Source organism: Talpa occidentalis, unplaced genomic scaffold, assembly GCF_014898055.3.
Source record: "Talpa occidentalis isolate TD23 unplaced genomic scaffold, MPIMG_talOcc4v2.1 talOcc4.3, whole genome shotgun sequence".
Taxonomy (NCBI): domain Eukaryota; kingdom Metazoa; phylum Chordata; class Mammalia; order Eulipotyphla; family Talpidae; genus Talpa; species Talpa occidentalis.
Genome location: NW_023603184.1, coordinates 94,458,351 through 94,485,916, shown reverse-complemented (window position 1 = coordinate 94,485,916; position 27,566 = coordinate 94,458,351). Strand labels below are relative to the sequence as shown.

Genomic DNA, 27,566 nt, shown 5'->3' with positions numbered 1-27,566 from the left:
AAAAAAATTAAATACCCCTTTAAAAAATTTAACAAGCTTAAATAAATTCAATAAAGTAATAAAAACAAGGTGTAGCAATTTCATCAACTGAAACTGAAAGTTTCATAGGCAGAACAATTGTTACATCAGATGAGATCCAAAGATATAGAGTCTTAAGAACATCTTTTGAAAGAACATTTCCTTTAAGAGAATTTCCTTTCCACAAGTTATAAAAAGTTCATAAAATAGGAGGCTGCTGGCTTTGCAATTCCTGAAAGATTAAAACTGCCATTACAGGAATGTTATGATGGTGGCTAATTTTTGTGAGTGTATTTTTGTGTGCATATGGAAAAAGCAAAGAATTTGAAAAAAGACTTAAGAGGCTGTTTGTCATCAGTGAAGTTTCTGGGACAGGGAAGAAGAATCACGTTGACCTTGGTTAGGCTTGTAGGATATCTTATGTCAAACAACAAAAACTCTGTGTGTGTGTGTGTGTGTGTGTGTGTGCATACATGTGTGCCTGTACCTTCGAGTGCATAGAACTGTGCTCAGGTCAATGCACAACAAAACAAAACAAAAATCCAAGGCCCTGCCTTTAATGAGGCCATGACCTACTTGGGAAGGCCACAGAAGCAAGCATAAAAAATATGTCATCAACCCAAGTCACTTAATGACAAGAATCAAATGAGTAGTGTAGGAACAAATGACAGAAGAGACAGAATTGAAGAGGTGGGAGTTGGAGGGTGGTGGATTGTGGTACCAGGAAAGTAGTTGGAGATACTTTAGGGAAGTGGTTTCAGACAAGGAGCAGAGGTGGAAACGTCCAAGAAGATCAGCTGGGTTAGTGGACAGATCACTGTGGCTAGGTTTGAAATTTCATGCAGGGAGAGAGTAGAAATGAGCCTGAAGAGAATCGCATGTCAGATGGTGAAGGTTACAAGTGCCAGGCTGAGTTTGAATCTTCCTGTGGGCAGTGGGGAGCCACCGAAAGCTTCCATAGAAGACATCATCAGAGTAAAAGTAGTTTTTTTGACAAAGCCTTCCAGTGGTGGCATAGTAGAAGGGTTGGAATGGGGAAAACCTGATGGTAGGGTTCCATGGAAAACAGACTTCACAAGAAGAATCAACAGTATTGACTGGATGGAAGTGGTGATAAGAGAGGGGGGCATCAAAAGTGGTTTTGTGACTTTCAGCTTGGTCACCAGTAACAGAATATAGCAGCACATAAATTTCCTAAGGAAAATTTATTTTGAAAGGACAATTATTTCAGATACGGTGAGTAAAGGGTTAGAATGGGACAAATCAACTAAGAATGCCCGACACAGCACTGAAAATGTGAGTTGGGAACATGTAGGCTCACATGATGACTGCAGATTTTGTATTTATTTAAATGGAAAATGTGTCTACTGCCCAGTAGGTCACATTCTCTGGAATTCTTTGGAAGGAAGAAATTAGAAGAGCAGAAAGCTGAAGACTGAATATCAGGGCATATCTGCCTTAGAGGTCAATGAAGAAATATAGCACCAAAGTAGGGAAAAAATACATAATAATAGGGAGTTAGCAGAAGAACCAGGTATTTCAGAAGCAACGATAGAAACAAAGATTCTCACATTGGGTGATTAGCCTGTCTTAATGGGTCAGTGTGGTGTGACAGAGCTTGAAAGTAGACCCCGTAGCTGCATGAGTATGATCCAGCCTTGTACTGGCCATGACACAACCACATGCACCTGTTGACCGGGCATGTGCTAGTGAAACTGTGATGTGCTCTAATGATAAACTATATACTGCTTCAGAGACATAGTGTGGGGGAAAAATAAAGTGAAAGATCTCTTAACTGCATTTAAATATGGATTCAATGTCAAAATGACATTATCTTGGATATATTCAGGGAAATAAAATATGCTATGAATATTAATTTTGCCATATTTTTTTTTAAATATGGCTACTAGAAAATGCACTCATGTGATATTTCCACTGGGCATTGATGACCTAGACTTCATGATGAAACTCACTCATAGCATGAATCTAGTACATGCTCACCTGTTCTTTAATTACTCAACACATTCAATGCACTTTTAAATTGAGGAAATGTTGGTTTACATTATTGTATTTTGGGGAGTATAGGATCCCCTCTTTAGGTGTTACCTCCATAGTGCACCCTTCACAAAAGCACCTATAGTATGCCACCATAGTCCCTTGTGCTAAATGCATATTTACTCCAGTCACTCAGTTAGAAATCTTTCAAAATGTGGGTTTTTTTTATTTTTTTGAGTGTATTTCTCTTCATTTATGGCCAGTGTACATTGTAGAAATGCATTTATTTATTTTATCCCACACTTAGGTTATTTAATCTTACTGAACATTTGGTTCTCTTTTTCCTAGCAGCTGACAATCGCCCAACCTACACTCTGGCTGATTACTTGAAAAATACTTACAGACTGAAATACTACACCTTACGATGGTTTTCAGGTAAGGATTTGGAGATGGGAGACAAGAGGTATCCATTCTAGTTAGTTTGTGAGGCACCTAAGGCATTGAAGCCGTATCTTTGGTTTTATTTAAACCTTATGGAGCATGGGGAAATAAGACAAAAAGAAACCTTAGTATTTCTTTGATATGTACTGTAAAAGTTCAATGTGAATTTTGACAGTAATGATGGAAAAATGAATAAATACTAATATAATATTCATTGTTTAATGTTTTGTTGACTTAGAAATGTTTATTTAGCACTGTGTGAACATAGATCTTAAATTTCATTGCATAATTTTTATCTTATGAACACGTTTGATAGAACTTGAAATATTGATCTGACCGTTTTCTTTCTTTAGATCATGAATATCTCTACAGACAAGAAAATAATATCTTGCTATTCAATGCTGAATATGGAAACAGTTCCATTTTCTTGGAGAACAGTACACTTGTATGTCTAATCACATAATTAATTCATGGCTTAAAAATTCTGTTTTTTTTTTCATAACCTTTCAAATCATGAGTACTATCATTTCTCATCCTGTTGGACTCTCTCTGCAGCATATGGCACAGTGGATCTTTCTCTCCTTGAAATGCTCCCTGCCTTGTCTACTCTTTAGACTCCTTTGACGATTCCTCCTGTTCTGCCCATCCTTCTGAGTGTAAGTGCTCTTTGGGGTTCTGTCTGTACTTGCTGGCTTCTTTCCTTACTTTGCATGCTCTCCAGCAGTCAATTCCCTGTCCTTCCTAATATCAGTGTTTTCCGTTCTGACACTGATTTTCAAATACACATTTTTTATACCAAATTCCTCCCAAGACCTAAGCCTCAATAGCTTGTTGGTTTCTGCAGGCATTTAAAACTCAGTCCCAAGATAAATTAGTTATTTAGCTAAATAACTAAATAAGCTAAACTAAACAAGCTAAATTTGTTATTTCCCCTTAATTCTTCTGGCAAACTGAAAGCATCTTATTCCTTTTCCTTATTCCTTTTGTGGTCTCAAACTTGGTAAAGTATTCTCCTCCAGGCCACTTAAATAAGACACCAACCACATGTCTAGAGCCATATTCACTCCATAATAAGTGCTCATTAAAGGCAGTTAAGTGGAATTACTCAATTTTTCTTTTTCTGCTTGATTGACAGGATGGATTTGGATACTCCATAAATGATTATTCAGTATCTCCTGATGGACTGTTTATTCTCTTAGAGTACAACTATGTGAAGGTAAAAGGAATGCTTTTTTTCTGTGTCATTTGAAGAATCTAACGCATATGTTGATTTAAAGTTGATTTCAAGTCTATAAATTTTAAAAATTGATCCTGAAACAGTACCATACACACTAAAAACTCATTAATTCAGCATCAAAGGAAGTGGTCATTCTCATTCATGAAAGACAAGTCAAGAGATGTTTTAAGAGGAACTCATTTTTGGTGCTTTTCAAATATTGAAAAGTATAAGTAAAGTTACATTAGAGATACTGAAGACTAGTTAATAAAATGAAATTTATAATAAGCATTTATAACTTCAAATTTTCACAACTGTCCTGTACATTAATATAAGTCCTTATCTCCCTGTGTCAATTTTGTATAAAGTAAGACTAAGTATTTGCTTTGAAAAGAGCTAAACTCTAAACTCCTCATCCTCCAGAAGAGACTGCCAGAATACCCTGCACACCTTCCTGCCTCCAGGATTGTATGTAGAATCACATACAAGCTATTCTAGTGCGGGAGCCTCAGCTCTGGCCATCAGTGTCCTGCAGAGAGTGCTTCTTCCAACCTCCCAGCCCACATCGCATCCTCACACGTTCATGAACGTGTACAGCTAACTCATACACTCTCAGCAGGTTTAGGAGGGCTGCAAACCACCAGTCACTTTAACTTTTTGGTTATTTGTGGATTTGACACAGTTGTCAAATAAAGAGAATTTTGAGACACATAGGATAGATGAAAGCCCATAGAGGTATTCTATTACATTGAAAACAAATCATAAAGCTGGGGATCCCCAAATGTGACTTTCTTTTTTGCAAGGGTAATCAATAAATTCCGAGTGGCTTTATTTAACTGCTCCCTAACACTGCTCTTCCCTGGGCAAGCAAACCATCCCCTACTCCAATTCCTATTTTGGAATGGTGATGCCCGTCATAACCTTTATCCTGCATTTACTGTGCTGAGCCTGTTTTCCGGACAAGAGGTCTCTAAAACCTATCAGCTAAAAGCAAATCAGAATCCTATGCCAAGTTACACATCTATACTCAATTAATGAATTATTATGTTTTTAATTCAGTGATTCTTATTGCTGTCCACAGATTAAAATCACATGAAGAATTTAAAAAAATTTTCAGTGTGCAGGTTCAACCCACAGATCAATAAACTGAAGTCTTTAAAGTGGAGTTGGCATTAGCATTTTTTTTTAATAAATCGATTAGTGAGCAACTGGAGTTGAGAACTACTGAATAACAGCTCTCCATATTAAAGACAAACATAAAGACTGTGAGGTTAGGGTGAAACAAAAGGTAAATATCAGTTCAATTTACTATTAAGCCAAGTTCAACAAGTGTCACTTGATGTGTGCAAAGAAGTGGATTTTACTGGCAGGCTTAGCTGGACAACCATCATTGGTAATAATTTGTATTTCCTGTGTTACCACGGAGATTCCTTATGTGGATTTAGCTGTTGTTGCTATTTTCACTGTTCTCTTTTCATGCTATCTATAGTTTTCAAGGAGTATCCAAAGTGCTCCTTCAAACCCAAGTTAGAGAATGTCAGACCTGAGTTTAAGCCCTTACCATCCCTGACTTGCCACCACCTTCCCCTCACAAACTTGAACCACAGGATCCTAGGAAGCCTGTGTGTGCAATGGGACCTCAGTCTGGCCCCTCAAAGCCCTCTCTGTACTCCCCAGCCGCAGCTCGTGCTTCCTCCTCAGTCCTGCCTGCCCCTTTAAATCACAAGGGCAGGTTTTGAAAAATACCTCACATAGACATCTTCAGCCTACTCCAAATCACTTACCTTGGCATTGCTATGGGTGGGGACCAGGTATGTCTGGATTTAAGGGCTTGCCAGTGATTCAATGATCTGAAGAAGAACCTTTAAGTGCAGAGCTCTTTATTTTTCTCAAGCATCACTTTCATTCCCATTTAAGGGCCAAAACATTTGCTATTGCTTCCTCTTGGAACCTTCATCCAACATCATCATATGGCTCTCTCTTTTCAGTAATTCAGGTCCAGGCTTTCTTGGATCATTTAATCAACATTGCCCCCTGCCACTCTGTTCCCCAACTCACTCACTACCATTAACTCCCATTCATTCTGTTAGGATTTTTTTTTTTTTTTTTTTTTTTTTTTTTTTTTTTTTTACCGTTCTCTGTATGGCAGCCCTCTGCCACTGAAACTCAGTCCCAAAGTCTCTTTCTTTCCCCAAGGACCCATTTGTGATCCTGCCACACCCTACCTACCTCCTTTATATCTCTTGTGATTCTTTTCTGGTGATAGTTTACTTCCACATGTCACACATCAACTATGAGCTCCTCAGAGAGAGGGATCCTGTACTATACATTAGTACCTGAGAGAGGATATATACCAATGTTTGTAGCCTAAATAGATGAGTCCGTGTCATAAGATGAAGTGAACATTTCAAACATATTCGGTTTCCTTTTATAATCCATGATGAGTCTGTCATCCTGCAATGATTTCAAACCTTCTTAAAACTCTTCATTTTAGCCTGCATCACACCTTGTGGCTCTAACAAGTATTACTTTCAGAGGTTGCCCAGAAACAAGCATGGGGTATGTCCAAATAACTTAGGATTCAAAAAGGAATTTATGACTTGCAAAAAGGTAGGTTTCATAGGTATTTGTTGCTGTGAGTGGATAGGAGAGTAATAATTTTTAAGTGGAAATATTCTCAAAAGTTAGGAATCCTGACTCATGTCTCAGCCCTGCCATGCAGCTGGGTGTCCTTGGACTGCCTATTTTATCTATTTCATTCTCATAGGTAAAATTTGATTTGTATTTTACTTTATTTCCTGAGCACCAGAGGTGACTCCAGGTATTTAAAGATGGCTAAGACATAATGTCTTGCCTCTAGGAGAATGACAGGGAAGACAGATACTAGATAAGTAATTTCTTTTAAAATATCTTTAATTTATATGTGAATGCATATATCAACACAATTTTTATAAGTGCAAATCTGTAATCATATTTTTTGATCTTTAATTTAATTTTTGCCTGATTTTTACCCTGCTTTTCCCTCAGGTATCCTATATTAAGAACCTAGTGCATATTTCTCCATATTTTATATTTTCCTTCTTATTCATGCAATTTTATGAAGCTAAAAATCCTTTTTTAGTTATTGCTTATTCTATAGAAATAGGATCCTGTTTTCTATAGAAATAGTTTTCTATAAATTGCATTTCCCACACAATGATACCATGTGAACTTCTTCCAAGTCATCTGGTATAGTTCTAATTCATTTGTTTTTAAATGAGAGATTTTATTTTTTAGAGCAGTTTTAGGTTTACAGAAAAAGAGCGGAAAGTACAGGAAGTTTCCATATGCTACCTCATCCCTTACCCTCAATTCCCCATTTTTCCCTATTATGAACATTTTTGTATTAGTGTGGTGCATTTGTTATAATTGATGAAATAATATTGATATATTATTATTAATTAAAGTTCATCATTTACATTGAGGTTTACTATGTGTTATACATTCTATGAGGTGTGAATAGTATATAATGTAAATGACATGCACCTCTCATTGCAAAATCGTACAGAATATTTCCATTGTCCTGAAAATCCCCTGTGCCCCACCTAGTCATCCTTCCCTCACCCAAAATCTTAGCTACCATTGATATTTTTACTCTCTCTATACCCTTACCTTTTCCACAATGTCATATGGTTAGAACTATACAGTAGATAGTCTTTTCATATTGATTTCTCTAAACTAGCAATTTGCATTTAAGACTTCTTCATGTCTTGCTGTAATTTTAGAACTCATTTCTTTCTATTGCTGAATAATATTCCATTGTTTGGATGGACCACAGTTCATTTGTCCATTCACCTATTGAAGGGCATCTTTTTTTTTTTTTTTTTTTTTTTATTTTTTATTTTATTTATTTATTTGTTTGTTTATACATGCACTGGGTACAGTCAGAAGCGCGGGAGGGTGAGGGAATTCACCAGAGCCAGAGCAGGGAGCAGAGCAGGCAGAAGGACCGAAGTACACTGCTGAGGGGAGCAGCAGGCGGCAGGAGAGGTCTGCGCACCATGTGGGACCCTCCTCTGGTGGCCGGGGAGCAGCCGGGGATCGAACTGGCGCCGCAGAGGCCGCGGGCAGCTTCGCAACCCAGCGCTCAAACGCTGCGCCACCGGGGAGGCCCTTGAAGGGCATCTTGATTGCTTCCAAGTTTCGGCAATTAGGAATCAAAGTGCGGTAAAAATGTGTGTTCGGGTTGAATTTTTATATGGGTATAATCATGATCGGTATAGGAAAATAGACATTCCTCCACCACCGGCAATAGAATTATACATCTGTTAATTATTTTGCCATTAAGGTGGTTCAAAGGTGAAACTTTGTATTTTACTATGTAGATAAACTTAATAGACCAAGGTAAATGCTAGAAATAATGTTCACATGGAAATGGTACTTGAGCTTATTTCGGGCCTAGAAGGTTCCTTGGCTGTCAGAACTACATTATAGATGGAGTCCAAAGAAGGTTGTACTAAGATTCTTTGTAATTGCCAAATCCTAGATTCTAGATAGGCAATTGATAGGATCAAATTGGATCTGATGGGATAGGATAGGATAGGATAGGATAGGATAAGATAGGATAGGAATGATATAATATGTGATAAAATTTGAGAATTAAACAATGTTAAATTACTTTATCTCTCATCTTGAGCTCTTTCAGCAAGTGGCCCAAATCCTAGAAACTGAATTACCTGCTTCCTTTTACAGCTATGGAGGCATTCATACACAGCTTCATATGACATTTATGACTTAAGTAAAAGGTCAGTGACTTTCTCATAGGATTGATTATACTTTTTAAATCTAATAATAATTAAAATAAAAAATAAATCCTACTATGATTTATTCATTTGGTGCTGTTTGCTTTCATTTTTTTTCCAGGCAACTGATCACAAGTGAGAGAATTCCAAATGAAACACAGTGGATCGCATGGTCACCAGAGGGTCATAAATTGGTCAGTGAGTGTCTTCTGATGTCAGAAAGCCATGACTCGAGTCTTTCAGGCTAGTAATCCTGATATAGAGTACCAGACATTTAGGAGCCAATACTTCACTATCAAATATAGAGTAATTGCCTAAGATAATCTTTTACTAGCTCAACACAGTAAACATGATTCCTGACAGCTTCTGACCTACTACTAGGGAGTTGTTTACTTACTGGAAAAATGCTTATTAAACTCTTAAATGTTCATTTCTGTTGTACTTACATGTTTTTATAAGAGACATACCTGCTTTTGGCTAGTTCTGCAACTTTCTCCGTGTTAGTCTAGATATAACTTCATGTTCTATAGTGCTGAGAGTGTTAAAAAGAAATTCAAATAAGAAGATGGAATGTTTGTCCGTAGTTGAACTTTTCCCTCTTGGAATGTAATTGCACTTCTGCTACTCCCCTCCCCCAAAAAGAAATGCAAAGTCACTCATCATCCTCTAGAACTGGCCAGTCTTCTGGATTAACTCACATACACTTAAGCATCCAAAAAGCAGTGGTTTTGAGCTTCTTCCTTTTAACATATTAAGAGTGGTTTTAGGATTATTTGGGGGTTTCATATCTTGTATACTTATTATGTAAGAATATAATAAGCAGGGAGTAAATCTTGCTAAAATTGAATAATGTAAGGTAATCATACACTTGCATGCCAATTTTTTATAGGATAAAAATAACTGATAACTGATTTTTAAACCACTGGGATAAAATATTTCATAACATGTTATTATTTGTCAATTTTGTTTTCATTCTTCCTAGGCATATGTTTGGGAAAATGATATTTATGTTAAAAATGAACCACATGAACAAGCCAAGAGGATCACATCGAATGGGAGACGAGATGTGATATTTAACGGAATAACTGACTGGGTTTATGAAGGTAGAGATTTTAAAGTTGTTTTCAAGTCAGGATATCTGTAAGCTTTCAAACATAGATAATTCTTTAAAAATGGGGACAGTCAATGACATTCAAAATAAGTTGCATTTTTTTTTTTTTTCAAATGTTCTCAATTCTCTCACAGCACTCACCCTCACCAGGTAGCTCATTGCCCAAGTGGTTCTCAACTGTACTGGCCCTGCCTTGTCCTCTTTGTGTCTCAATGCCCCTATTGTCTCTGGCCAAGTGCAACAAAAGGTCTTTCTGTTCCTGGGACATAACAACCTCCAGATTGAGATCAGGTGTTTCTCTAACCAGGCCTTCCTAACCCAGAAGTGTCTAAGGAAAGCTAAATGTTCTTGCAGCATTCCGAAAGATGACAAATATTATCTGGAGGTTGGGGGATATGGGGGAAAGAAAATGTCTGCTTTATGGAGGAATTGTATTTCTTTGCACTTAATCCAATCAAAATTCCCGTTTTTAAAAGAAGGGGGAAAAATCACTGAAAAGGTATAGGAAAAGAATAGATAAAAACAGAACCTAAAATGTTTAAAAGACTTAGTCTCTCTTTTAGGATAAGGGTTTTGGAAAGTAGAAAACATTTTAGAAACTTGAAAAAAAAATTAGAACATTGTCTGTAGTTGCCATGGTAAAGGACATTTTGAGTCTATGCCAAACCATTCACAAGGTTGCCTCATACTTATGAAAGACTCATCTTTTCCTTTATCATTTTGTTCTGTTATTTCATCTTCATAGTTAAAAAAATTTCTCTTCATGCATTAATTTTGGTTCATATCCCAGTTCACATCAAGTTCAGTTAAATGGGTAACATTATAACAATCACAACGAATCACTTTAAAAGAAAGATGAATTCCCATGGTCATGATGGGAAATATTTTATTAAAACTTAAAATGAAATTTACTAGCACCAGTCACCAGTCTTTAATAGCTCAGCAGGTCTCCAGATTCCCCAGGTGAATGGGGTTAAGCCACTTTCCAAAGTTGTGAAGCTCTGTCCTCCCTCCCTCTTCACTTGCAAGAGCTAGGTGTCTCTAAGATAAGAACAAATCTAATACTAAGGCTCTTTCTAGGGTAAATAATAGCTGGAGGGATTTCATTTTGCCTGTTCATTACTAAGCCATTCACAGAAGAATGGCATGACAGCTCATTCTCTGACATCCCCACAGGGCAATTCCTGCAATTAGTTCTGTGGTCTACACTTAGAAGAGAGAACACCTGTTTCTCCATTTATGGGATCCACCCTCCCAGTGGAGCGGCCCTCTCTATTGCAGCTAAGGAGATTTGAGATTGAAAAAGTTTACATTTTGAGAATCTGTGGATCATAAGAAAATAACAAAGCTGCAAGTTGCTGGCATGGCCTTGGCCTCACAGAGGGTTCTGCATTCTGAACTTGTGCCCTGAACCCTGTTCATTCCACGTCCCCAAGTAACTTTCTCGCTCAGTTCCTCTATATTTTTACTGTCTTATTTCACTATATTCTAATTGATTAGTGCCTTATTTTAGCTAGCGAACATCTTTTTTTAATGATAATACTTTATCTCCTGTATGAAGTTAGTCACATGATTTTAGCTCTTAAGCGTGAGTGTAGTTGATCTCATCCAAAGCTGAAAGTGAGAGTGTGGTGAGAGCAAGGAGCAAGAAATAGAGAAAGGAGTAATTTTAGAAGATGGTATGCGCCTTCCTTCCCTGAAGTAGCAGTGTTGACAATGGGATACTGGGTAATTCGGTGCAATTCCTATTGCGCACTAGCCATGGAGGTGCTGGGGACACTGAAAAAAGTGCCACCCAACTTTTGTTCTCAGGAAATTTAGCCCAGAGAGGGAGACAAAGATGCTGTAATCAAGCAAGTTAAAAGCACTGTCTGGAAGAGGACACTAGATCTAGGGGTAGCAGAGGAAAGTCAGAGTGGTGGTTGGGAGGTACCTGTCACAGGATGGAGGAGTGGCGAGTGGTTCAGCATTGGGGAAGGGGGAACCATAGACAGTGGTGTTCACAACCTGCTCTGTATCGGGAAGGCCTGGAAATCTTTTCTTCCCTTTGTTGTTCACCCCTTTTTCTACCTTTGTCTCTTCAGGATTTTAAGTTAGACCAAAAGTAGTACAATTATGGCTTTAATGTGTTGTTGATATAGAAAACTATGTTCTGGATTCTAAACGACCAATAATTCAAATCAGAGACTACTATCTGCTATCTGTAAACCACTACCTGCAATCTGTAAACCACTACCTGCTATTTGTAAAACACTATCTCCAAAACACTATAACAATGCTGTAATTGCCTTCATTTTCTGTAATGGCATTAGATTAGAAGCAATGGGTAGAAGCGATAAGGAATGAAAGGTCAACTCGGTATATGAAGAGCATCTCAGTGGGAAACCCCCATGATTTACAATCACAAGGTCTTGTCACGAACAATTTTCTCAATCTTGCTAAGCCTTTGTTCCCTTTTCGGTAGAATGGGCTCTGAATAGGGTCACCCAGGGATCTTTGTGAAGTTCAAAGTATGCAAATGTTTTATAAATGTAACTCAATGATACAGGTACAGATCTGTCCAATGGAGGAAGTAAGCTGCCTTCCTAATAGAAGAGTTTCTGTTAACAGAAGTGCTGAGACTCACAGGCAGAGACGGTGGGAAAGGGCGATGAAGAGGATATGCTCAAATCAGACAAGTTTGGATTGTCTTGATCCAGTTGATTATTGAGCCTGTGACCCTGGGAAAATTATTTCTTCTCTTTAGACTTACCTGCTTACGTTGGTCACCTGTACCATAAGCAAATGAGAGGCTTAACTGAGATAATAGAGGTCAACTTCTTGTCACTGACATAGTTAGCAAAGCATAGTTAGCACTCCTTAAATGTTAGCCTAGCCTCTCATCATGATAGCTATTATTATACTCTAGAATTACTGTTATTACTATTCTTATTGTTATTATTATTTATTATTATTAAAAGCTTTTGGAATAAACCTGTAAAGGAAACCTCAAGTATCCAAAAAGTGATTGGAATAGATGATTTCCTAACCCTAAGATTCAAGTTTGTATGCTTTCACTTTTACTTCTACACTCAGCAGAACAAGAGCCTTGAGGATTATATCCTCATAAGGAGCTAGAAGCCTCCACCCAGTCTACTTGAACCCTCACCTCCACTTTGATATTTTGAGAGCCAGAGATTGGAAGTCCTTGAATAGACTCCATAACAAAGATATCAAGGAGCTACCATTGCCAAAGACGGGGAACAAGTCTGATGATGTTTGTAAAAGCAAGATCTTCCCTTTCCTTTTTCTCCCTCTCCAACCTTCTTCCCTTAACCATCAATTTCTACACCTAGGAAGGTATTAATCCAAGGGAGTCTTCAGTTTTTGAGCTAGGCAAAGGAAATGTTTCTTGGTAGGGGTCTCATGGAGCTCTTTGCCATTCTAAATACATCCTTCCCACACCTTGTTTGTGCCAAGAGTAGTAGACTCTGGGCACCATATTGGTTTGGTAGCCTGAGCCACACACCACCCACCAGGACCCTGTGGGCTCACTGCAAAATGAGCCCAGTTGGGGAGAGTGTTGGCATGTTGACTAAAGTTAGGCAGGAGAATTAGCCCCTTGTGTGAATTTTACTTTTATTATGTTTTGTGGCATAAATTTAGAGAGTATAAAATAAAGAAAAAAAATGTAGAGCTTATATTAAATATTGTGTGCAAAAATATTCTAAAATGGCCCAACGGGTTACTTATTTTTATAATCCAGATCTATCCTGGAAGATTTTATTTTTATTCATTTGTATTACTCTTATTTTGGAAGCCCAGCAAATGCAAAGTGGTTCATTAGTTGAACTCTACTGTAATTACTAAAGCTAATGAGAACAATATTTTGAATGCCAAAGCCAATTTATCAGCTACTTCTTGTAACAGAACAATTTATGTCTTTTTTTCAGAGGAAATCTTCAGTGCCTACTCCGCTCTGTGGTGGTCTCCAAACGGCACTTTTTTAGCATATGCCGAATTTAACGACACAGAAGTCCCGCTTATTGAATACTCCTTCTACTCTGATGAGTCACTGCAGTACCCAAAGACTGTGCGGATTCCATATCCAAAGGTCTGTGCTCTGATTCTTAGAGTGGTTACGTGATTTGATGGGAAGAGAATGGTTTCATTTAATCCTTTCCTGCTAATGAAAATATTGTCAGTCTCTCTTCAACAGCTTGCTGTGATTACTCTTGCTGAAGTCAACAGCATCTGGCAATTTTAAAGTATTTTTATTATCCCAGGAAAGAGTGTGATTTAAGGTTTTGTAATTTCTCCAAAAACTTTGAGGAATGACAAGCTGAAAAAGATGGGGAAATTGCTTTTGAAAGAGGTAGGGGGGATGAAATGTTTGAATGGCAGAAAAGGGAGACTGTAATTGAATCAGAAGCTCATCTCATTTGTAGAAGTTGGAATGTGCCCTAGATGAAGTTGAAAGCTTGGTTATATATCAGGTTGTATTACTAATTAACCAGGTTATATGACTAGTTTTAGTGGTTCTATTATAGACATGGCACTAATGTGAATTTTGCATGTCCTTCATATGGAATAACTGTGTCACACCTTGGTTTTTAAGACTGCTCGGGATGTCTATTTGTGAAAATTGAAGAGCTTTATTAAACAGTCTAAGCTGATAAATGGTATTTAGATGGTATTGGGATTTTTCATTAGTACCATAATAATACTGGCCATGGCATTGCATTTAGGAAAATCTAATAGTAAATTTTTTTTTTGCTGTAAGCACTTCGGGAAAAGGATGTTTATTTTTACCACTCACTCAATTTGCTTTATGAAGGGCTGCCGTTTTAGTAAGACAGAAGTTAAAAGAAAAAAATCAGAGACTAAATATGGAGATTTATTTTCAGTAGAGTGTTATATTTTGATGAAACTGGTAAAAAAAAATCCATAAAATATTCTCACTAAAAATATCATATTATTTCTAATTGATTTATCAATTGAAGATCTAGGTATATACATAAAAAGGTTTAATAGATTTCTATCATAATACTGATTGTAAAGGCCCAACACGGTGAACCTAAACTTAGAGTGGAAATGATGCCTTCCTAATTAGTATCATTGTCTCTCAGCTCAGGTAAATTAATTTTCCTGGTAGATCAGGTCTTTGGCTGAACTCAAGGTGTTCTTGCTAGTGATCAGCCGCTAAAGACATCATGTCTTCTGGAGTCAGAGTATGTTTGAGTCACAATAGTAAAATAATTGATTTTAAGAAAGGTATCTTTGCACAAAGTATGTACATTGTAAACATTTGTTAACAGAAATTCTTTGGGTCTTCAAGTCATACATTATGTGTATGAAATGCTTCCATCTGAACTTGTGAAGGTTGTATTTTTTACTTCCCCTTATTCATTTTATCTACATGAAATTATTTGAATGTGTCATAATTATTTTGTGTCATAAAATATATGTCACACATAATTATTTATAATGTGTATTATCTTATGGTCATAATACAGATCTTTTTACACAGTTTTAGAATTGTACAATGATGTTGTAATTTTTTTCAACACAAATTTTGTGATTTTTTTTTTCCCTAGGCAGGAACTGCGAATCCAACTGTAAAGTTCTTTGTTGTAAATACTGATGCTCTTAATCCAGGCCCCCCTGCACCTGTACCTATCACTGCTCCTGCTTCTGTTTTGACAGGGTAAGTCTCTTGACTTAATACTTGGTTTGTAAACAGTTTTATAGCTCCAGGGAGAACTTAAAAAATGACTGGCAGAATTGATTGCAGTGCCCCGCTGGGTCACCAGGCTGCAGCCATTCATTCTTTCATTCAATACCTCTTTGTTGAGCATCTACTTCATGCCTTGATGCTGGACATGGGTCTAGTGATAGGATTGCAAAAGAATTGAGCAGCCAGAGTCTCTGGTGTCATGGAGTTTATACTTGAGGTGGAAGATGCAGGCAATACTCAATAAACAAATAAAAATATAAAGTTTCAAGTGATGACAAATATCACAAAGAACTCAAACAGGGCAAAGGTAATGGTGATGAGGGGTGGAGTCAGGGCAGTCCTCTCTATTGAAATGACTCATGAGCAGTGATATGAAGATGGGGGTAACTAACCACATGTTTTTTTTGGGACACCATATTTGGATAGAAAATTATAAGTGCCAGGACCTTGTGGATTAAATTTAGCCCTTCCCCCCACCCCATAACACTGATGTGCTCAAGATGTCACTTGCTTAAAAGATCCTTGGTGGTTTAAAATTCTGCCCTCGAGCACTCTCAATCCATTATTTTATAGTAAAATAACGACTGTGTTGCTAACGCTTTGTGGTTACTATCAAGTTGTTCTCTACTCACTTCCATCTGTCATCTTCATTTTGTTGTTGCCTTTAAATAACAGCTAGCATATATTGAGCACTTGCTATTTGCCAGATACAAGGCATTATCTCATGCTTTTCTTATTAATCTTTAAAGTAGCTCTCTGCAACAACTATTATTGCATGACTCTAACAAATAATTATCAATAAATTTAAAATATTTTTTTCCTGAGTTTGTCCAAGGGTATTAAGTTTACCTGGAGGTTCTAACATCTGCTGTTTAGTCCTGTCCAGCCATCTCTTCACTGAGCTTTGATTGCACACCCTCTATTCACCCTCACAAATCCCCATAGCTTCTACCTTCTAGCACTTACAATCAAGGACACCAAACATCACAATAAATAACTACAGGAGCAAGTATAACTGAGGCAAAAACAAAGGTTGAGGCATTTCAAAGAGGGGCCATAGGTTTTGCATGACCCTGGGGATCAAAGAAAACACCCTGGACAACAGAGACAGGGTTCTAGTAGGCATCCTGGGGAGGAAGAACACTGAGGCAGAAGGAACCTGGAAGTACAGGGCTTTCCAGGGAAAAGCCTCAGGACCTGGGGTGACCTCTTGGTCTATAAGCAGTCTCTGCTTGCAGAGAGGATGATCCATGAGCTCCTACTCTACAAAACTATTACATCTGGAAAGGACTGGGGCCTCACTAGTGGTTCACAAGCTTCTTTAAGGAGTCAGAAACCTTTGTTCAAGTGAGGTACACACAAGAATGCAGTGCAGGAAACAAATAGATCACCACGCGGAAAACATGCTCAGTCCTTGTCCCCTGCTGATCCCTAGTAGTCTCAGGAGATTAGAGAGACCCCGCACTATTCTAGAACACACTCAGCACACCACTGTGAGACAGTGTTGAGAGAACTGAGGCCCAGGAATTTGTTCAAGTTCTCACAAAGTGAGTGTGGGAACTGGGAATAGGACAGAGGCCTGCATCTGCCAGACCAGAACACTGGAGTCATCAAATTAAAATGTACTGAGGGCTCCCTGTGAACTGGACTGTGCTCTCTCTGCTCACCCATCATCTCTTACTCCTCACACAACCTCCAGGGTATCACTTTCATGGCCACTTCACAGACAAGAGGCAGAGTCTCCCCACTAGAAATCGTTCTGAGACCTAGTAGTGAACTGCTGAGCTCAGGAAATTAAGCAATTCTGAGGCACCTTTTTTCTCCCAAGTGGATTCACCACTATGTCCTTGTTTTTTGTAGTTCTTTACTCACAGAGCAGACTGCTCACTCACTATGTTCACTAGCGATATTTTGTGTGGGACTTACTTTACCAACAAATCATATATTTTTGAGTTGCCACAGGAATGTGTTTGTGGCATAGGGAATTCAAACCCAGCTTTGGTCTCTGCAAATGGTGGTAAGACCCTACCTTTTCTAAAACCAGGCTCGAGGTCTTCTGGGATATTCAAGTTCTTGTGCCGCCTTGTTTTCTGGCCTCCTGCAAAGATCCAAAAGGGCCAAATTAATCCGGGCACATTATGCCTCTCAGTCAACTACCCAACATCCTCTGCTGTTACCTACTCATTCACTGGTTCCCGGCTTGTGAGGTCCTGCTAGGACCAGCACGTTTCTTCCCAGCTCTGTCCATATGCCCTCACCCTCATACATTACCCTCTTAGGCCCAGTCCCCGGATCATGAAATCCAACAATGGGATAAAGCTGGTTTGTCAATTTGATAGGAGTGGGCAGGTTTTTCTGATGAAGTAAGGCCTCCAGCCTCTCCTCCTATAACCCGAGTCCGTGCCTAAACTTGGGTGAGCCTCCTGCTACCTTCCTTGATTTCGAGTTCAAGCTGATTAGCTCTATTTGTATTAGCTGATTTGTATTTACTACTCATAAGGAGAACTGAAGGGCTCAAAATATATGAGACAAAACACATAATGAAAAGTTATAAGCCTCCTAACTTTTATTTAGATCCTTGCTCTACATTGTTGAATTGAATTTAGACAAGTTTTATACATAGGGGTCAATCTTACAATACTATCTCCACTGCCTAACAGGGTGCCTGGGATGTGGCAAGTACCCAATTAATATTTGTAGCAAAAATGAATAAATAAGTTAATGAAAGGGTGAATGAGGAATATTATACCTGTGACTTTGTGTGCATGGCACAGGCGTTCATACAGCCGACACAGAGATGGCCTTCAAATCTCCTTGAACAGCAATTCTTTTTTCTGGCTCTTCCCAGCCATCTGCAATTTCTATGACCTGAAGCTAGATTAGGGAGGGGATACTCTCAGTTCTATGGGGTGACCTCACCCAGCATCTGCTGAATAGCCTGAGGAACCATTACACCCAGCTCACAACCTGCTCTACCCAATTCTCACTGTTCCTGAGAGAAAAAGTCTTGCTATATGTCCTCTGAAAAAGCTGAGGCCCCTTGATCTATAGTAGGGATGTCACAGTCTAGCATTGTCACACAAGAGGTATGATGGGCCCTGGAAGATAGCCACAGAAAGGAGGTGGATTAGGGGCTCTCGACTGCTATGGGTAATGCCTTCCTCGGATCCACTCCATCTCACCCCACCCATTCCTCTCCTCAGCGATCTGTCAGCGGCCCGGGAGGGTTGGCATCCCTATCAGAATAGAGGGTGGCATGGAGCCCGAGGCCAGCACTGGCAGGACGCCCGCTTCCTTGGGTGATTCACTGAATTAATCACTCACAGTCTGCAGTTGCTCTTAGTAGCATTTTTCTCTCCAATATTCTTCCCATTTAGTAATGTGTACTTTATTTTAAATATCCTTAGGCTACCAAAAGAAACATGTACATGGATTAGGGAGGTTACTAGCACTCAACATTTATTAAATACCTACTGTTTACAAAGCATTGTGCTAAAATAGGCAGTCATTTTATAGATTCCTGTCGCATGATTTTAAAAAGAAATTCTCTTTTAGTGCTTTCAAATCTGATTTGCTTTATAAAATTCAATTATTCCATTTACATACAATTCTCTAGGAATAAATAAATTTCTCTGAGTGAAGAATTTTATTCTGAAAAGAAGTAGAGGGTAAGCCAAAAGAATGGGTGGAGTTTCTACATAGGGAGGGAATGGAAGAATGAAATGGGGAGGCAACAGCTTGATTTGGATCTTGGCTCCAGCACTTTCCAATGTGTGACCCTGGGTCAGATTACTTAAGCTCTTAGCACTTAGCTGTTTTTCTTGTCTGCAAAACATGCACTTATTTAACTTACTCTCCTTAAGTTTCTTAACCTTTTTTTATTTGCAAGCATGAACGCTAATCTTACTGCCTCAGAGTGGTCAGGAGCTTTGTGTGAAGCACTTAGAACAGTTCCTGGCACATGTAGGCTCCACATGGGTGTAAATTCTTATTATTATCAGAAATTACTCCACTGCTGTAACATTAGAATAACTCATATTCCCCTTGGACTAGTCCAGGTGCAGAAGTTAAAAAAGCTTGTTGAATCCCTATTTCTGACCCAGGACAGCAGACAGGCTGCCTGTCTGTTTTTGCAGAATAAAATTGGCTCGTGGTGCAAAGTACAATTAATGATCCTACGTCTTGGATTTTTCTGGTCGTGAGGCAAATCTTACAGTTAAAAGTACAGCTTGACTTCATATAATTGGTGGCTCCTTTATTTCTTGTTCATGACTCTTAGGCTTCAGCTCAGGGCTGGCTCATGCATGCTCATTCTCTCTCCCCTTCATTCCAAGTCCTGTAGAGAAACTGTGATAGAACAAAGGTATGTTTACATGAGAATTTGAAATTCTCATCAGTGTCCATGGTGCTCGTGCACCACCTGTATCGAGCGCTCGTGGGTCCAGAGTACACGCTAAGCTCTGGAGAGTGACAGAGGAAGTGGAGGATACAGGTTTCATGAACTTTGAACTAGATATGGGCAGGGAAGATGGCAGATGCATGCAAGTTTCCTGGCAGACTCCCCAAATGTCAATACTCCCTGTTTTAAATGGGGATGCATGCCTTTTTTATTGCTGATTTCTGAACCTGAAGTATAATTTATTACTTTCATCAGATAAAGCTGTGTGGTGCCAGGTCACTCACTAATCATGTTAAAGAGTTTATTACCCCCTCCCAAGGCAATTTAGAAAAAGGGAATTTTCAGGGCCTCCCCGGTGGCGCAGCGGTTGAGTGCTGGGCTGCGAAGCTGCCCACAGCCTCTTCAGCGCCAGTTCGATCCCCGGCCACAGGGCGAGGGTCCCACATGGCGTGCAGACCTCTCCTGCCGCCCACTGCTCCCCTCAGCAGTGTACTTCATCACTGTGCCTGTTCTACTCATCACTCTCTGGCTCTGGTGAATTCTCTCACCCTCCCACGCCTCTGACTGTACCCAGTGCTTGTATAAATAAATAAATAAATAAATCTTTTAAAAAAAGAAAAAGGGAATTTTCAGCTTCCTAATTGATGCCTGTGGAACCCTCAGAAATTGGGTGCATGTGTGTGGGGAGGCTATTTTTTTATTCCCACCAAAGGCACATCATTTCAATCAACTTTTTAGAAATTTTGACCTAAAAACATGAGAAGTGCCTGTGTGGCTCAGGGGTTAGCACCCTAGGACCCACCAGGTAGACCCAGCCCCGACTGCCCCCCCTACCACCCATCTTTGTATTGTTCACAAGGGCTTAAAGTACTTAGAATTACAATGGTATTTACACTTTTGAATGGTTGGGAAGAAAAGTCAAAAAGGAGAATCATTCTTCATGACATGCTAAGATTATTTGAACTTCAAATCTCAGCCACATCATTTGTTCATGTATTCTCTTTGGCTACTTTTGTGCTTCAAGGGTGAAGTTGAGTAGTGACAAAGAACATGTGGTGTGCAAAACTTAGATGACTGGGATCAAAACAGGGGAGGGAAGAGCACAAGGAACTAAGGTGATGGTTCATAGGTGACCTGGGGGTGGGAATTTTATGGGGACTACACCTGAGAGGAGGAATCAAACATTGTACAAAAATGAACAATGATGTAATATATATGTATTAAATTATATATATATATATTTATTGTTATATATATATTTGAACTTAGAAGATTTACTCACTGCCTTTTACTGAAAAGTTTTCATATCCCTGTTCTAGAAAATTAATTTCAGAAGTTTTCATTTTCTATCTTGGGTTTCATTCTTCTATTCCCTTTGCAAGTATTTATTCCCTAGTTTTAGTAAGATTTGCCTTGTCATTTTCTCATTTAACTCCACTGCACTGGACATAATGAGAAGACATAGATAGATGTGACACCCCTGTTCTCAGGCCTGCAGAGGAAACAAAGACACTGCAACCTGGTGGTTTTATCAGAGCACCGGTGATTAGGTATAGAAGGAAGGGGTTCCCAAGAAAGCATCCTGGACAGGGGCTATTTAGTAAGATCCAAAGCAACAACATAGCAGTCGTGTCAAACTGAAGGACAGTTTGAAGATTGAACAAAGGGGCACTCTCAATGGATGTTCATGAAACACCACCCATGAAGACCAGATACTATATCAGAGGAAGGGCTGGAATGGAGAGTTTATTTATGAGAATTTTTAATGGGAAGGTGGTGCTTTGCTGCTGGGGGATAAGTGTTGGTCTTCTTTCAGTACCTGCTAACTGCATCAAAGTCAGCCTCTCCAGGAAGCCTTCATTGCATTAAAACTCGAAATATCCCCACATACAAAGAGGATAGTGAAGTGATGAGGGATATAAAGTGCTTTATCCACCACCTGATACACCCTAAGTGCTCAATAAATACACATTGTATGATTTAGAGTCTGTGAATAGCAAGTGGAGACAGGGAGTGACCTGTGAATTCTGAGGAAAGACAGAACTATGTAGGCCATGAAAGACAGAATAGGATTCTTCCCTTTCTTCAGTGCTGCATCACGAAATTGTACTGAGTGCCTGTTTTATGTCAGGTATTCTGCTAGGCCCCAGGGATACCCTGGGAACAAGATAGTGGGGGCCCTGCCTCTGAGAGCTGACAGTCAAGCAAGGAGAGAAAATTGACAAGAGGAGGGGAAGGGCACATCTGTGAAGGAAAAGGGGCCTTTGGGGTGAGGAAAAGGATATGATCATAGGGCCAGGTTGGAGGGAGGGGAGAAAAGATTCCTCTGGAAAAAAGAAAGCAAGGCTTTGATCAGACACTGCAGAGGAGTGATTTTAAAATAAACTCACTAGGTGTGAGGGAGCAAATAAAACATCCAGAACAAGTATGTTAAGAAGGCCAGCAGAAAAGTAAATTATGAATTCCATGCATCTCACTATAAATCAAAATATAGTCCCAAAACATTTTATTTTTTTATTAGGCATGTATTTTTATTTATTTATGATTTTTATTTATTTATTTGTTTGCTTGTTTTGTTTATACATGCACTGGGTATAGTCAGAAGCACGGGAGGGTGAGAGAATTCACCAGAGCCAGAGCGGGGAGCAGAGCAGGCAGAAGGACCGAAGTACACTGCTGAGGGGAGCAGCGGGCGGCAGGAGAGGTCTGAGCGCCATGTGGGACCTTCCTCCGGTGGCCCAGGAGCAGCCGGGGATTGAACCGGTGCCACAGAGGCCGCAGGCAGCTTCGCAACCCAGTGCTCAACCGCTGCGCCACCGGGGAGGCCCATCCCAAAACATTTTAAAGGGATGTGTTGAGTAGAATGCCCTGCTAGAGATGTCTCTGTTTGTATAAATGTATGTTAAAATGCCAAGGGGATCCTTAGTTTCTTTACATATTTCATATTTGGACTCCTGAGAAAGTTTTTTAGAATAAAACTATTTGATTTCCAAAGTTTATAGGGATGTGAGTCAATTTTTTCCCTCTCTGAAGTTGGGAAAAGGGCAAGCTCTAGTTTTACCCAAAGAGGTAGAATTTTCTAGGGAGGCACATCAAATAAGCAGAAAATACTCAAATCTCAGTCTGTTTTCCTACTGAAATGTACCCTCAAGACAGCAGAAAAGATGGGGCAATGTCACCCTCCATTGCCTAGAACCACCAGAGGCCAAGTTAAGACTTTGAGAAATCGTGAGTCATGGCATGAATCGTGGATGTTAAACCACTCCATGAATATTAGCTGCTCTTTTTCTGTCGGATTATATTATAATTTCCATTCAAAACTAAATTGCACTTTGAACATTAAGAAAAGGTAAAATGTTATGATATTAAGTGGTTTCAACAATTGTTTGAAATTTCCCACTAAGGATTGATTTCACTGAGTAAAATTTGTACCAAGATCTGAAAATAATTATCCTTCTCCCTCCCTCCCTTCCTCTCTCTTTCTCCCATCCACCCCTCCCACCCCACCAATCCCTCCTTCTTTCCTTCCAGGGATCACTACTTGTGTGATGTGACATGGGTGAACCCAGAAAGGATTTCCTTGCAGTGGCTCCGGAGGATTCAGAACTATTCAGTCATGGATATTTGTGATTATTCTCAAGTAGATGGACGATGGGACTGCGCAGTGGTAAGGATGGATGAGAACAGTCTGCTTTTAAGGCTGAATGTGATCAGAGAACTCTATGAAAACAGAAAGAGTGAGTGGTTGGGAATTAGGAAATGAAGTTTGAGTTTCTATTATTTCTGCTTTGTGTTTGACCATGAGGAAGAGGGTAAGTCTGGATTGACTTTCAGGTGACATGACCTCTGTTGGTTCTTCTAGTTCACCTTCCCTCATTAGTCACTCTTAGTTTTAGTTTCCCACCATGCGGGATGGCAGTGGTGCTGGCTGGAAACCCCAGAAGATAGACTTTAAAGTCATAATTCAAATACAGGGTCCAGGCCTGCCATGTCAATACAGTGTGTTTTCAATGGAGAAAGTACAAGGAATGGGGGATGATGGGCTAATTTGATGTGAAACAAAACAAATATCTAGAGGCCACAAATCTATTTCAGCACCATGACTACCTTTAAGCAATAAAGTGTTAGAACACAGGTGAATACCTACCAAGCTGAAGGGGTGGCAACATTGAGGCATGGGCAAGTATTAATGCTATCCTTGAGGTACAGGGATGTCCCAGGCTAAGAGACCACAGAGTTTGGCCCAGCTGGCAGATGGGAATTAAAGTCTATTTTGGGAACAGTGGTCTGTGGAGGGATAGAGTCACTTGGATAGTTGCTGGCAATTTTCCATGACATCTCTACCAGTTGCTTTTCTGGAAATGGGGGGCCTGTGCCCAACCCCCCACCTCTTCTTCCATCTTGGTTGACAAAGGGCAGACTCTCACTTCAGAAAGTTTGGTCACCCCATGTCTTGATACACTCATTATTTATTTGTGCAACAAACACTGGATGTGCTGGATATATTTTTTAAATGAATGAGACAGTATATCTGTTCCCCAAACGTTCATGTTGTATTAGTATATTCCATTATCAAAATCAATAATAATAATGTTTCTTGAACACTCACAGTGGCCAGATCTTGAAGGGTGAGGGTCAGTCAGATTAAGGGAGCTTGCTCAGGTAACATGACAGCAATACTCAAAGCTCTTCTGCTTCCTGCCAATGAAATTATACTAAATGAGGGTATACTATCCTAAAAGGATATATGCAAGGTACAGAGGGAACATACTTCTTCATCTGTATGATCAGCTTGACTGGGGGCAGGCACAGTGTCATGGGAGATATATGCAAGGTACCTGGAGTAGTGCAGGATGTAGCCTGTGCTGGGCAGATTATGTCACAAGGACCATATGAACAGCAGTTGTACCAAGGCATCAGAGTGAATATCTTGGTGCATACAGGGACCAGGGAACTCATCAGGGTTATGGTAGAGGCACAATTGTGAGAACTAAGGTTGGATATAGTGGCTCAAGGACTAAGGAGTTGGGACCTCTCTGGTATGAGATGGGGAGCTAGTGCATTTTTTAAAAAATATTTATTTATTTATTTATTTATACATACATACATACAAGAACCAGGATACAGGCCAGATGCGCGGGAGGGTGAGAGGTTTCACCAGAGACAGAGCGGGGAACAGAACAGGCAGACTGACGAAATACACTGCTGAGGGGAGCAGCGGGCGAGACAGGAGAGGTCTGCCACGCCATGTGGGACCCTTGCCGGCTGGCCGGAATCGAACAGGTGCTGTAGAGGCTACGGACAGCTTCACAGTGCGGCGCTCAACCGCCTGCGCCACCAGGGGAGGCCCCAGTGAACATTTTTAATAGGCGCTCCTAATGATATCGAACTAGCCAATGTCAAATGAAGTCAGCTGGGGACAGAACAGGATAGAGAGCTGACTGGGAGGAGAAATAGCCAGGAAATGAAGGCATTGGACCATGAACTAAGGCAATAATAATAAAGAACAAGAGAAGTCAGAGAAGTAGATGGCAGGGACTGGACATGGGGGTGTGACTGAGAAGTGAAGAAGTCTAGAATAATTCTAGGTCTCAATACTGGAGTGAAGTGGTACCACTGACCAGAAGAAGAATGAAGGAGGAAGAATAAGCTGGTGAGAATGGAGGAAAAATAACGATACTATCTTCAGTTCTGTACTTGTTGAATAGAAAATGCTGATGGAACTTCCAGGGCAGCATATGGGTGGATCCAGAGCTCTAGGCAAGGGCGGTAAATGATCTAATGTAGTTACATAAAATATTCTAACATGAATAAAATGATATGAATAGTATTCAATTATGTTATTACAAGTCCATTTTAGCTTCTATTACTACAAATTCCTGCTAAAGAATAGAATTCATCATCTCACTCTTTAAAACACTGTCTTTGTTACACCACAGGGCAGGGAGGGGCAGGGAGAGGAAAGACTAGGGTCAAAATAAGGGGGGGGGTGCAATTGTATGGGGAATATAAAAAAATGATAATGCATACATTGTGCAGAAATGAAAAATGATGTAAGAATTAAATAAATTAAAATATTAATTTAAAAATAAATAAAGTGGAAACTCCTTAACTATGGGTTTTTATTGGTGAGTGGGTGTGTGATATCAGTTTCATGGGGAGATCCTGCACCTCTAAATTATAAACAATGTTACCTCAGTAAAGTTACCTCAACATGTTTAAAATAAATTTAAACTTAAAATAAAACAAAACAAAGCAAACAAACAAACAAAAAAAAACACTGTCTTTGTATGTTTCCCTCCCAGGACCGGCAACACATTGAAGAGAGTACTACTGGCTGGGTTGGAAGAGTAAGTATTTAAGAATTACTGGTGTTTCTGTAATTAGGTATCGGATCTTCAGAGTTACTTAACACTGAGGTATACAAACCCAGGGCCCTGTATTATTCTTTATTCATAGAGATAATTGACCTATTTCTCAAAATATTTAAGTGCTCCTTGTAGAGATTTTTTTTCCTAGAAAATCTATAACATACTCACTTGGAAAAAGTAAGATGACAATTGAAACTAAACAAAATAATAACAATAACAAATAATAAACAAATAAAAACAAACTAACCAAAATACATATGCTACACAAATTGTAGCTTCCAATAATTTAAAAAGCAAGCATTACTGACAGACTGCAAGATGCTGAATGTGATCTTGACCTTGTATTTGATGTTGGGTCCTTTGGGGGCAGCAAATGTGGTTTCCACCCGCAGCGAGCACAGCTGCAGACAGATCATACCCACTATGCACCTCTTTGTAGCAAATCATGCTCATATGCATTCACACTTCGCGAGGTCCTCCGATGCAAAGCTTACTCAAGAAAGCGTGGTGACTCTCCGGCACATCTCCTGCTTCTCATTTCGTGGGCATTGGGCAGAATCACCAGCCCCTTTGCTGAAAGACCATTGAATAAAGGGAGTTGATTGAAGATCTCTGGCCATCGTGGCACGTCTTGTGAGAGATGAAGAATGAATCTCACCTGATTTTTATGACCACTTCTATTAAGCCCCCTTTCAGAGAGAAACAAAGTGACACACACAAAATTGTGTCCCATCTCTTGGGGCACAGAGATGAGGGCCCCTAGACCAGGCACACGACCCTTCCAACTGGGCTCCGATCCCATTCACATGTCCTTTTTCTCCAGGCATTGATTGGGCAGAGGGGAGAGGTTTGCCAACATGAAAAGTGGTTTCCTCCATGGCAAGAGACATGCTACACTTCCTCACGACTCTTTGAAAAAAATATGTTTTTTCCTCTCTGTATTTAACCAGACAGATGCCACTTTTCACACATTTCTACTAGGCACAACTCCATCCAGGGGAAACAGGGAAATGTATTAAAAAGATAAGGCTGTGAACACAGGTCTAGAGAGGGGAATGTGTTTCAAAGCTCTGTAATGAGAACACCAAGTGTACTGCACGCCCCAGCTTGCTCCATAAATGAATTCACTTTGAATCACTAAATAGAAAAGGGAAGCATTTTTCTTCCTTCCCAAAATGGGAGCTGATGAGAGAGGAAACATCGAGGTGAAGTGAACCAACAATTTTAAAAGGCCATCTACCTGCTCTCAGTATAGTAAGGAAAGCAAAGTCATAAAGCAACATACTCCTTACAGGTTGGGATAAATACTCTCCTGCTAAATTATACTACGTTCTGTGAACTCTCTTTTATCGATTTGTAAAAAATGGAAATTTTGTTCTATATGTCCATAAAATTATTTTTATGTAATGTTTTGATCATATTTAGCAAAATGCTATGACTTACAGTAAAAAAACATAAATCTATCCTTATAAAATATACAACCAACATTATTTGTGGCAACTACTCCAGAAATAGCTA

At 39.4% G+C, this 27,566-nt stretch overlaps 1 protein-coding gene and 1 long non-coding RNA gene across 7 annotated transcripts in view; one reads left to right on the top strand and one right to left on the bottom strand.

Moving 5' to 3' along the window:
• LOC119255873 (uncharacterized) overlaps positions 1–18,274 on the bottom strand; it is a 39,205-nt gene extending 20,931 nt beyond the window's left edge. For 2 of the 3 annotated variants that reach the window (XR_008553579.1, XR_005127572.2), the window contains exons 1-2: positions 18,028–18,274; positions 17,308–17,376 (exon numbers count right to left, since the gene is read on the bottom strand). This is a non-coding gene — a long non-coding RNA (uncharacterized LOC119255873). Of the gene's footprint in view, positions 1–8,918; positions 8,984–17,307; positions 17,377–18,027 lie in introns of all 3 variants that reach the window. The other variant, XR_008553578.1, reaches the window with a different exon arrangement.
• The window catches only part of DPP4 (dipeptidyl peptidase 4), a 77,805-nt gene that overhangs the window by 21,611 nt on the left and 28,628 nt on the right, over positions 1–27,566 (top strand). For 2 of the 4 annotated variants that reach the window (XM_037523421.2, XM_037523423.2), the window contains 10 exons: positions 2,365–2,448; positions 2,808–2,899; positions 3,590–3,670; positions 8,402–8,454; positions 8,573–8,645; positions 9,434–9,554; positions 13,495–13,655; positions 15,139–15,248; positions 23,209–23,344; positions 25,983–26,027. In XM_037523421.2, coding sequence (XP_037379318.1) covers positions 2,365–2,448; positions 2,808–2,899; positions 3,590–3,670; positions 8,402–8,454; positions 8,573–8,645; positions 9,434–9,554; positions 13,495–13,655; positions 15,139–15,248; positions 23,209–23,344; positions 25,983–26,027 — 956 coding nt within the window. Of the gene's footprint in view, positions 1–2,361; positions 2,449–2,807; positions 2,900–3,589; positions 3,671–8,401; positions 8,455–8,572; positions 8,646–9,433; positions 9,555–13,494; positions 13,656–15,138; positions 15,249–23,208; positions 23,345–25,982; positions 26,028–27,566 lie in introns of all 4 variants that reach the window. The other 2 variants (XM_037523420.2, XM_037523422.2) reach the window with 1 other exon arrangement.